General features: G+C 37.0%; 1 protein-coding gene across 1 annotated transcript in view; it reads right to left on the bottom strand.

Annotated features, from left to right (window-relative positions):
* The window catches only part of RB195_004227 (uncharacterized protein), a gene marked incomplete at both ends in the record, with an annotated part of 43,344 nt that extends 33,006 nt beyond the window's left edge, over positions 1-10,338 (bottom strand). The window contains 2 exons of the mRNA XM_064180927.1: positions 9,036-9,089; positions 10,309-10,338. Coding sequence (XP_064033247.1) covers positions 9,036-9,089; positions 10,309-10,338 — 84 coding nt within the window. The remainder of the gene's footprint in view (positions 1-9,035; positions 9,090-10,308) is intronic.
* Between the last annotated feature and the right edge of the window lie 2,801 nt (positions 10,339-13,139).

Raw genomic sequence — 13,139 nt, 5'->3', positions numbered from 1 at the left:
GACCTAAGGATTGGCATTCATGTGGATCTGGTACCGGATACGAGTACGTGAAGCCTCGGAAACCTATGCATACGTCGAATAGCTTTTACAAGAGTAGTTATCATAATATTATTATGTTCTGCTCCTTACCTTCTGTATTCAGTAAATCCCATCTAATCTCTGGAAGAAAAAAACTCGTATCTAATTCTTGAAAAAGAGGTCCTATCTATTCTTTCAAAAAAAAAGTTGTGGAAAACGCTGTAAAATTCCATAAATTTTGAATTATAGACTATCTACCTAATAATAGTAAATAAATAATAATGATAGTAATAATAGTATAATATTAATAATACACCAATAATATTAGACATAGACATAATCATAACCTTATGAGACAAAATGAATGCATACATTTTCTTAAGAGAGCATTAAATTGAATTAAAATCCTATGAAGGCTATTTTTCCTAACTTCCCCTCCTCTTCTAATCATAAATATCGTGCTTGGTTTCTTTTGTTTTCTTTTTCGCTTGTAAAAATTCAAGAGTTCAAAGTAAAAGAAAATTGATGAGAGTACAAAATAAAAACAAATTGAATCTGTAATGATAATTCATAGCGCTAAAAAAAATGCACTTATTCCCATTAATTCAAAATCCAATAAACAACGTGGATGGTTTTTCAGGAGATCAGGTAACGAAAATCAGATAACTAGATAGATGCACAATAAAATTTGTTAAATCCAATAAAAATAAATGAGCTCGGAATATTTCTAGAAGATACATAGACAAAAAAGAGGAACACAAAGAACGTTCAGTGCCTTACCTTCCTATAATTCTGAGCATAAACATAGGTTTTCATGGTAAATAAGGCAAGGAATACGGAAGTGCCATTTAACCGTAATATTTTTTCCTCATGTTCCATAATTTCAGAACTAGGGAGGAGAGCGAAATTCTTCGTGGATGAAAATTTACTCTCTTGTGGATGAGTCATACTTTGTTAGTTAGGAAGCGACTCTATTGTGTCTTAGCATTTCATTAACATAGAATAATATAGAGGTTTCATAATATTTCATTAATATAGAATCCAGACTTGTCTGGGAGGATGTAGAACCACAAATACCCTCATTTTAATTTCCCCATATCCATGAAAGACAAAGTTCCAACATTGACTGAGCAGTTTTTGACTTAGTAGGTAAGAAAGGAGATAAAGTCGTACTTATTTATTTGTTTATTTATTTAATCATTTATTCAGATACACTCTTAGCTCTTCTACCATAAAACTTTCGCAGTCCTTCTCCTGGCAAGTAAACAAATAAACAAGTCCTTGTCCTCCTGTAGGAGGACGGAGATTAAAAAAATCAGAAATATGAATGGAAAAGGAGGTAAAGATTAAAGGTGCAGGAGGTAAAAGTCCTCTCATGAAATTTCCACCTCTTATCCAGAACGCTTTGTAATAGTCAATCTATCTCTTCATCAGGACCTGGACAACAAATTAACCCGAAGGCGTGAAGAACACGCTGGGGATTTTGGACGGATCTGTTTGTGGAACCTAAGCAAGCAAGAAGATCCACCAATCTGCGTGATCCTTAAACGAAACGAACCACCACATGCTAAGGACCAATTAAGAATTACTAGTTAAACGCTACGGAAGTCAATGAGATTAGATTCATACGGAGATAAAAAAAATCAAAAATATGAATAGAAATAAAAATAGAATCATTTCCAGCAAAATTCTCAGTCACATGTGTCGCTGTCGAAAATATTGAGCTCGATTGAAACACGATTTCACACCTGAGGCATTGGGGAACTCGAAATAGTGACGTAGAGCTCCTATTATGAACTACCATCCAGTTATTCTGGTTAGATAATATCAACGAATTGTTCTCTTCTCGTTCTGACTGACTGACATTGACAGCTACTGATCTTCGGCCAAAGTCCAGTATCCATTTAAGAAGACCGTATTCAAAAAAACACAGACGATTACACGATAAAACATCATTCATTTACGAAAATATGAGGTGGTCTTTGAAAGATCGTTTGATCTCGATCTCTTCCAATTTTTTGTTGTTCAATCCATGAAAAACTGGTCGCTATGGTGGATCTTAAAAATAGGGTAAAATCTAGCGACAAGTTATTGAAAATTGAACGAGGTTGATAGCGATGAGAAACACAAGTCCACGAGAATCCTTAAAACATAGTGGGGGCAGTGTTTTTGCTTGTTTACTTGTTTGTCTCGAGTAGAAATATTCAATTTCTCGATGACGTTAACTCAGTATAGTGTGTTTGTTTGTCGTGGGAACATTACATACTACGTACAAACTTCATTACAAACTTTCCCCCACGGCAACGCATTTGCTAGACGCGCACGCATTTCTTCCGTTGAGAATTCTTCTTTCTTTTTTATTTTGGGGGTTGTAAAAATGCTAGAAAAGTCTTAAAACAATACACTTTTTAAAATGTTTATCATCGTATTATTATATGTTTTTTAGATTAATGTTTATACAATGTTCATTTGAAAAAAAAATCGCTAAAGTTAAAATTCGCTCAATTTAAACCTTAGATACACGAAAAGTAGGTAAATTTCTTTTTTTTAATCTTTGATAATGATAAGAAAATATGAGCGATGTATATAGTGCCTCCTTACCATTAATAAAAATTGAAACAAAAAGTCTGCTTATTTTTCTTGAATTAAAGTGGAATAAGCCACAAAAGCCAAATTGTGGGAATAAGAACGAATTTCTTTAAGATACTTGTCATAATCAAATGGCAAATGTAAATAAATAAATATATAGCCAATTCTAAACAAATCTTGTTGATCCACACTGATTTATCTCCTATATATTACTGGCAGTTGACCTTTGAGATTATGGGCTTTGGCGATGTGTTGGACGACAGCACCATTTTTCAATGTATAGGGCATATTTCACAAACAGAAGATTTCTAATGAAGTCCAAATGTCGATTTTATACAAAATCTGTGAAATCAACCTCATTTACGAATGTGAAACATCGGCCACAGCTTCATGTAGCTTCGAGCGTTCCAAGGCGCTATTTTCCACAACGAGCTCGATTGGAGCGCGCCAGCCCTATGCATGCCCCGCATCTTCTGGGCCGTTTATTACGGGAATTAGGAAGAAATGGATGGAGTCACCCTCCTCTCCATAATCTACGATCCCGTGAAGGCATACCCCTTCTGGAACCCGTACCCACTTGAATTCGAGATTCGTGGGGTGATGCCTTTGAAAAATGTTGAGCATCTCACTTTTTGATAACAATATTTCCCCCCGTAACAGGTGACTTTAAATTATTCCAGAAAAGTACACTTTCCGTACCACATAAAAGCGTATCAATCCATTTAAGATGCGCCAACGCGTTCTACTGCAATTCGGATCAAGTCAGTGTTTTTGTCCTCACATACAAGTCTGGTACCAATTTATTGACCCCAGGAGAAATGAAAGACTTCGTTGGCTCTGCCGCGGTTTCGAACCGTCGACTGTGCAGCCATGGCAGGCCTCTTACCGATTGCGCTTCACCCTTCCCTTCATTACCTCGTACAACTCAAAAAATCCCAGCTCCTAACTGCTCTTAATCTGTGAGCGCGGGTGAATCTTTTAAGGAACAGGTTTTATGAGCACAATTCTTTTTTATCAGTTTTCTGCAGCTAATTATTTCTAACTGCACAAGTGTTAATTTTGTGAAGAGTCCATAATCCTGGATAAAATGATGAAAAAATGTTTTTCTCCAGAAAGGAAATATTAAGAGAGCACCTGAGCCATCAAGGTGCAGGAACACAGCTAGAACACAGTATTTCACACCTTTATTAATTTATTAAGTTAATTTATTAGTTTTATCAGTAGTATTGTTATATAGTCTATTTACACAAGTTATTTAACTTAATTTTAATTAAATTAATTTATTCCCCATATACTTATTAACCTTTATCAAAAGCCGTTGGCTTGCGCATCGAAGGTCCCATCGAAAAATTCGTTCTCAGAGATTATCGCTGCTTCAACTCTCCTCTAAGGAAATGCTCAACTGCTCCAGTAATGCGTAAGAAGAAATGGAAGCGAACTATGTCAAAAATTCCGCGGCTCCAAAGGTCATATCCATAAATATCAAATGAATTTCTCATTTTGAAGGTTTACGCATTAAAAAAATTGCAGTAGAGTTAGTTTCGTTCCTTAGAACAAGTTTTTACAATTTTTTTTTCCAAAATTTAAGGGGCAATTTAGAAAATTTTGCAGTGAGATCATTATAACTAGCATTTGGCGTAGAGATAATGGTAGTGCCCTTCTGAAGTACATACTCTACAATTAGAGTAAACGATCATTTAACGCATTGATTTTTAAATTAGCTTTACAGGAGGTTATTAAATGATTTTAATGGTTAACGTTTTGACAAAATCACCTTCTTCAGAGCCTGAAATGACCGATTCAGTTCACAATTTGAACGATCCACAACTAAACAGATAAGCTCTATACCTATTTTTTCTAATCCAACCAACTTAGCGACTTCGCTGAATGCTCACCTTAGATCGGAGACACCTAGCGTTTAACGATAACGAAACGGGAGCGGTTCGATCAAAGTTAAATATTTTTTTTTAGAAAAAAACAATCAGAGCTTTGGTACTTGTGCAAAAATCAATCAAAAAACATTCGGAGCCGGGAGGAAAGGAGTTTAAGAACGAACATGTGGGATGTGACCCCAAAAACAACGAGCAACCTACATCTATGGGAGGCAAAATAATGGTTTTTCCTTTGTCGATAGTCAAATTTAAGCAACAGCCAAGATTTTTTACAAACTTTATTACGGTTAACGTTTCAGCGTTGTCGCCTTAACACGGCATCCCACTAACATCACGGCAACGCGGCTACTAAGGCACTAGTTAGGCTCTTTTGGTTTTTGTTTCCGGGTGTAATATCCTAAAGAATGATGACGACTTGTTCTGGATTAGGCATTTGAGAGGATATATTGCAAATGTTCTTAATTTCCAGGCTCTGACGAAGGTGACAACGCCGAAACGTTAACGCCGTAATAAAGTTTGTTAAGAATCTTGGCTGTTGCTTAAATTTTGACAAGTTACAATCTCTATGCCAAGATTCAAGGAAGGTCGAACTTTTGCACTTTTGGTTTTTCCTTTGTCACAGCATCATTAACAACAATATCCAAAATGATAGATCGAAAAAATTCTGCTCACATTAGTAATAATAGCGTGACACTTAGTTCAACTATGTACTTCTGGCGAATGCCTTAATTTCCTACTAAATTAAATAAGTAATATTATAATAAACAGCTGTACGTGTAAATGTCAATTTCTCATTAATTCTTCCCCTCCAAAATTCAACAGTCAGTTTTTTTTTAATTAATTACAGAAGACTCGCAACATATGCCTCTTCAAAAACATTTCATTTCCGAATCTAGGAAATGCAAAAAACCACTTAGCTCTAGTTCCAGAAACATAATCCATCGCTTGAAGTCATCGCTCTCAAAAGTGCTTGAATAATGTTTCTTAACTCGAGCAAATGTGTTAGAGAAAGGAAAGAACTTATTTTCATTTCAGTTCTTTTGGGTTAATAAAGGTGGATGAAGGATAAAGTCAACCGCATTTTTCAATCCCTTTGGGGATGTGCCCACGCCTTCGACTTCAATTCAGAATCGTTTGAGGCCTAAAAACTCGCGTGCAGTTATACAATGACTTGCGGGGGCTAACGGATGGGTCAATTCAGTGTTTCCATCCCCCAAAACAAAAGTTTGCTACCAATATATCGACCCAAAAAGGATTAAAACCTTGGTTGGCACTAGTCCAGATTCGAACGATCCTATCGATCGTGTAGCCCCAACAGAACACCTTTCCAACTGCGCTACGCCGGCCTCGAATTTTATTTGGTAGTTCAGAAAAAGAGAAATGTTCCGTCTTTGGGATCCGCGGAATGTATGTAGAAAGAAAAGCAGAGATGGGCCGATCACACTATGAGAAGAATCGACCATAGACTGACTGAATGAACGTTAGAGTGGTTCCTAAGAGATGCTAAACTCAATCAGAGAAGGACACTAACGAGATGAGGTGATGTGTTTGCTACACGGATAGATCAGCTGAGAGCTCAGCTGGATACGCCTCAAAGACCTCATCATCGTCACTCACGACACTTGAGAACATCTTGGATGACAATGACGAGGAAACGAAATGACTGGAGAAGATGACTGGGGCGTGCAATGAATACACGCTATCTAATGTTTCTATGTGAAAAAAAAATCCCGGAGGCAATACTCGGATGAAGTCCACGTACTAAACCGTTGGATTTTAAGAAGAATGCTCCCGGTTACTGTTTTTTCACCACCCAACAGCTGCAGCAACTTTCTCAAGAAGCCTCTCTAACTTGAAATCCAGAAGCTCTCACTTCGTTATCCAAGGCAACTTTCTTAAAAACGTGAAAGCTTTCATGTGCTACACGTTGATGAACCTTTCTAGGATCTCGCTGCCTTTGACATAAACTCAGAGCCGCATAGGGTATTGTCCCACACAATTCATTAACTCAGAAAGGATAAAACTTTAAGTTGGCACTAGAACGATCTAGAACCTCGATCGATCGTGCAGCTACAGCGGAACCTCTTGCCAACTACGTTACACTGGACCCATTGTATGTAATAAAGGATAAAGTTTCTTGCGTTAATCAATCCAGAATTCAAAAAATTTTTCAAATCAACAAAAAAAAACCGACAAACACTATAAAATTATTAAGAAAACTACAACTATGGTAGAGGTTAAGAACAATTTATATTACGTCTTAATTAGATTAAAAAGTGGATAAATGATAAATTGTCTGGCGTTAATCGGTCCGCTTGGGATGCGCCTCCACGTTCACTTCAATTCAGGATCGTTTGAGGTTTACGAACCGGTAACTGGTCTATAAAATCATTTGCAGGGGTTATCCCATGGGTTAAGGCAGTGTTTCCATCCTCCCAGACTAGTCTGGTACCAATTTATCGACCACGGAGGAATGAAAGCACTTGGTGAGCACTAGCGCGGATTCGAATCTCCGATCGATCGTGCAAGAATTGGAACCTCTAACCGCTACACTACACCTACCTCAGGTGATAATACGTGTATAAAATATGTAGTATACATAAAATATGGAAACAGAGTAAAATATTGATATAATAACGGATAATTGTACGAGAATATGCAATATCTATGCAGAAATACGAGATGCAGATATTCACACCGACATTAATATTGGCAAGTGAGGAAATAAATGGCAAACTTGGGAAAATTCCCGCCATTGAAAAATATTCGAAAAACGTTTGAAGGTAATTTAATAATCAATTCTTTCATTAACGTTTAGGATCAATACTTATCTCGCCAGGATTGGAAGCAAAGGCTGAATTAATTATGAAGAGCTATTAAGATGGTCGAAAAGATTTTTGCTTTTAGAAATTTTATTTTTAAGAAGTTCCTGCACTACTCACTTTGATGATGAGCGGAGAAAAACACACATTTTAGCTTTCCGCTATTCAGTAAGTAGAGAAAGTAAGCCATTACTCTACATATGTTTAAAAAAAAGAATTGTCGAACTACTTAGATGTTAAGGGAGGTAAAACATTGGAGGAACAAAAGCGACAATCAGGAATTTCTGTAAAAGGAGGGAAATTGACTTTTTTACTGCATAAATGATCAAACTAAGGACGTTTCTCAAAATTCTGAGTGGAAATAATTTGAAATAAAAAAAGTGATAGGTTATGCATGATGTAAAAAAGCGCTCAAGAGCAAAATTGAGGTTAGCTGGCGCAGATGGGCCGAAAAATAACAACAAATAAAGTTTGCTTAAATGGGATCAAGACAGAGACCATAAGAAAAATTTCACCGAATAAATGATTGATAGGAAAAAATGCGAAATACTAATAAATATCATTATCTGTTACGGGTTATATAACTTGTACAGCTATATGGCAAAATTTACCCAAAGAGTGCGAAAAAAAATTGTTCTTGTCTAGCACACTGCCAAAGCCGAACTCAAATAGGTCAAATTCCCGGAGGGAGTGTGGGATCTTTGGAGAATAACTCTCCGTTCCATTAAAGGCATCATCCCACGAATCTGAGGTGGAGTATCCGTATACAGGTGTCAGGTGGAGTGTGGAGAGGTGGGTGATTCCGTCCATTTATTCCTAATTGCTCCAATCGAACTCCTTGTAGAAAAGAGGGCGCCGGAACGCCCGAAGCCGCATCTTCAGGGCCATTTTTAGGAAAAAAAAATGGACGGAATCACCTACCTCTCCATAACCTACGACCCGTATACGAATACTCCATCTGAAATCCGTACCACCTCGGGTTCGTGGAGTGACGCCTTTAAGGTGAACTAACGACCACTCTTTACTGACCTGATCTTCTCAGGTCAGTAAAGAGTGGTATCGACAGGCGGTTCACGCAAGACGCGAACCCTCTCAAGATATGGAACAGCACAGCGACAAATGGATGGATTCGGTGCGAGATCTAGCTGTAGATCGAGGACGTTGGCAGAGCTGTGTTCAGTAACAACACTCCTCAGCGACGATGAGTGAAGAACCACGTCAAACAATAATACCCGCCCTCTCGATTAATCTATGTAGTGTAAACACACACACACCTGATTAAAATAAGAATCAAAGATTTTAGCGGATACTTTTAGGAATGAAAGAAAGAGAGATCTTCAAGAAAGAGTTCATTTAGTTTTTTTTTTTTTGTTTAGCTTTTTCTAGTTTGATAAGTATGGAATCTACGATCATTAATAATTCCATTGAAGTAGATTTTTCAGTAACACCAGCTTACTCAGCTTACTCCTGTACTTCTGCTCAAGTTTAAGTTTTAAAGGTTTTTTTTTAAAGTTTCTTTAGTTTTAGTTTAAACCGGTAAGAGAATGGAAATCGAAAAAACTGGCACGAAAAATATTCAGGACTGACTGATAACATGCATTATTCTTGCTACAAAGTTATTCTTTTCAGAGCACACCAAAGTTTCTTGCAGAATTACTAGGAACCAAAAAATAGAAATTTAAAATAAATATAGTTGTAAAATTAAGCGACTTACTCCTGCAGTTCTTCTGCTCTGCTCCAGTATCGGACACGGCTTGAAGAATGAATCCTTAAAACTGGATGTGTTGTCAATTCAATACTATCGCTGATAAATTCGAACTAATGGCGTTCAGCTGATAAAAAATTTTGCAAATTTTCCCAAAAAAAAATTCAAGGTAGACTCAAAATTTCTTTGCAGAACTTTTAGGAACTCCAAACTAGAAATATGCGAAAATTATAACAAAGAAATACAAAATAATGCATTGCAATTACGTAAAAAGACTTTATTCTGGGACAAGAAATATTATATTCAAAAAATATCGTTTACAATAAATATAAGAAAGTTTGGTACTCATTGAGCTCCGGTGACAACCAAGCTTTTTGTCCCTTCATTGTCAAATAAACTGGCACCAGATTTGACAGGAAAAATGAAACCACTGACTTAACACACACTCGCCGCACATGTTATTGATTGCATAGGTTGCACTATTCTTTTATTAACTCTCCAGAAACATGAGACGTTAGAGCCGCAAACGACGAAAGTGAACAAAAATGAAGAAAAAAACGATTTTAGCAGCCAAAAATTCTAATTTGATTCTTCCTGCAATCTTATTCTATCAGATTATAAGAAAAAATTGTAAATGAATCAGAAAAAGCGGTTCTTTTGTGGTGGGATTGGCTTTCAAAAACGTTCTGAGAACAGCACGGCCGTGAATTAAATTATTATTACTGTCGTGCCAAAGACGACTTTCCCAGCCGATACGAGGAAAAGATTCCCAATGGCAAAGAATTACGGTAGATTTCCCATGCTAGCCGCAGTATATAGGGGTTGGCTTCCAGTACTCGAGGTCCAGTGCCTTTTTTTTTCTTTCTGACGTGAGCTTCGTGTCGTGTTTTGATATTGCCATATTCTCGTGCTTGAGTGTACACCATCTAACGCTTTCGGCCACATCATCACTGCTGGCTACGGCAGGGTCCGAACCTCTAACCACCTACCACTTATAGGTTGAGAACCACTATCCGTGTAGCCATTGTGACATTGCTGGATCGATACCTCATATTATCTATCGTGTCGTGTATAGTATACGTTGTTGCCATTGTTTTGGTGTCATGAGGATAAACCACCTTTGTAAATACTAGTCTATCGTATGTAGTGTAGTGTACTAATGTTGTACCACTTCATAGCACTTACACCACTTGCGCGCTTGGGTTGGGGGAAGAGGAATAAGGTGAGCAGCCCTATGTCTCTTGTAAGGTCGGGACAGAGGGATTGTACCCTAGGCGCGTACCTGCGGAATTCGGAGGGGACAGGCCGCCATGTGGTGGCTGGCCCAGCCCCAGTCCTTCCGGATCCAGGCAGTTGGTTCCGAGTCCAACCCAAAGATGCCCGCCGCTCCTCTTGGGGCACGTCAACTACAATTGGCTATTATTAATGAACTTGAAAAACTTGAACTCGGGGCACGTCAACTACAATTAGTTGTTCTTAATTGATGAGTTAAATTGTAATTATACAAGTAATTATCATAATTTAACTATCTACAAATTATCATAATAACTCATCTCGACATCCCAAACAATCCTCCACTATTTAGAAGTGAAGTTGATTTCGCTCCTTTAAGAAATAAACAACAATAAAAGAGTAGAAAATAGAAGTTGATGAAGTGCTAGAGGCCATCTTGAGTAAACCAGGATTTTCCGGTATTATATGTTGATGATTCAAAACTAAATGTGGATTCTAAGCAGTGAAGTGCACTTCTCACATAATAACATTGTCCTGAATTTTATAGTGCTCGAGGCAGAAATTTGGAAAAGGCCACAGGCTTTTGCATATAAACGTGTGTACAAAACAATTATATGTATAGGGAGGTGAATACAAATTAAGCAATTTATATGCACATTTTGATCATCGATTTAGGAATGTATATTTTGCTGCTCATGAGTCTGCTCCAAACTCTGGTTTAAAAAATTCCTCAAAAACAAAATTCAGTCAGAAATACAGTATATTACAGCACATTTTTCAAGTTAAAACATGGAATTCAAATGTGAATTCAACTTCAATGATTTGGGCAGTTTTTATGTCACCTAAAAAATTGGTTGAATAAAAAAGGAAACAAGTCACTTTTTAAAAAAACTGCTATTAAATAGCACACTGGTAAAGTCCAACTCAAATAGGTCAAATACTCGGAGAGAGCGTGGAATCTTTGGATAATAACTGTTTTGTTCCGTTGAACTATCGAAGACTGTCGACCTGAGGCACTCGGGTCACTCGGTGTCGACGTGCAGTTCACGTGAGATCCCAAGTCGCGCAGTGTGGATGTGGAACAGTGGGGAAAGGATGGATTCTGCTAGAGTTCTTAACATGGATCGAGAAGGTTGGGCAGAGCTAAGTTCAAGGACGACTCGCCACAGCAAAAATGTGGAAGAACGCCTTAGGCGATAGTACCACCCCGTCGATTAGGTCAAATTAGTCATATCAGAAGGTAGACTCATACTTGAGACTATAATTATTTGCACATACGAAAAACTTCAGAAATAATCTGCGAACAAAAAAAAATTGCTTAAAATTCAACCTGTTCGAAGAACTTGGCTTCCACAAACAATCCACACGTGCCAAACATTCATAAAAGCTTGCATTTCTTTTCAAAAAAAAAAGAAGACGAGACAGCACTCACACACCAGCGTTCTATACTTCCATAAAATCGTTATCCGTGTGGAACTCGCTAAAAAGCGTTTCCCGTAGCGTATCCATGAATTTTTTTTTAGATCACGGAGTAAAACTAATCAGAAATCGCACTACCGCAGCGCGTAATATGCTTTGTTTTTCATTTTTATGAACCTAGATGTAAAATTACTAAAGTACTACTAAATAATTTTTTTTTATTTAAAATAAGAGAACAACACCAACCAACGTTCAAAGAAAAATCAGAGAGTAATAGACAGGAAATTGCAAAGAAAAAAAAATACAACCACAACAATAAATCGATAGGCGATCAGATGTCACGGGCCATGAGCCGGATTCCCGCCCGTGACATCTGATCACCATGATCTACACTTTTTTGACTCCAGGATGATGGCGTATCCGTAGGATCCGTTTTTTTTTTGTTTCAGGATGTACAGGTTTTTCAAAGAGTCGAAATAATGATGTCTATAATGCAATCAACGACATCAGATTAAAATCATAGCCCTTGTATTTTATCCAGCATAAAAAAATTAATTAAAAAGAAATAAAGCTGATTAATGAATCAAGCACATAGTAATGTTGCGAATGAATGAATGATTGGATGAAAAAAATAAATAAATATAAAAATTTGTCAAGTAATCAAATATATAATATATACTATAATAATCAGTGATGTTTTTCCAATTCGACTACTTTCACCTGAGAAGTGTGGACTTCTTCAGAGGGTGAGCAATTTTAATTAATTAGTATTTATTGATAATTTTTAATCACTTAATTATTATTAATCATAATTTCAGCTAGAGAAAAAATGTTTCCCATGCCTTCGTTGATAGATTTATTTAAAGAAAAAGGCCAGTAAATTATTTAAAGACGCGAAAACCCCCGAGTACTCGGTTGGATTCGCCATGGATCTGCTCGGTGGCGACATCTTTGGCTCATCGCCAGAACATCTAATACATCATCATCGTCTCGTAAATAAACACCATCAATCGATAATGCTCAGAAATCATCTGATTTATTGTTATAAAATATAGAACAATCCATATATAGCAAAATATTTTCCTGGAATATCACCATCGTTGCCATTAAATACGACGAAAACCACGAGGTGAAAAAGGCACTGATATCGGGCGATAAAATTTCGATTAAGTGAAAAATATGGAGGGATTATAGGGATGCGATTGAAGCGAATTGAAATTTGGATTGGTACATTAAGGAATAATATACATATCGAAGGTTCAGAAGAAGTAAACACTAACGTATTAGAAGTAAATGAACACAACCTAGAATCTCGACGGAGTAGCACGCGTCGTTGACGCTAAATTAAGTAGAAGAAGAAACTTTCAGTGCCAAATAATGTCAGAAATTTCTCTGGAACCCGAGTGAGTTTGTGTGTGGTGGGGAATTTATGTATTATTATTAGTAAGGTCGTCAGAGCGT

This window comes from Necator americanus, chromosome I (assembly GCF_031761385.1).
Source record: "Necator americanus strain Aroian chromosome I, whole genome shotgun sequence".
NCBI lineage: Eukaryota > Metazoa > Nematoda > Chromadorea > Rhabditida > Ancylostomatidae > Necator > Necator americanus.
The sequence above is the reverse complement of the archived record's forward strand: the minus strand, read 5'-3'. Positions and strand labels throughout refer to the sequence as shown.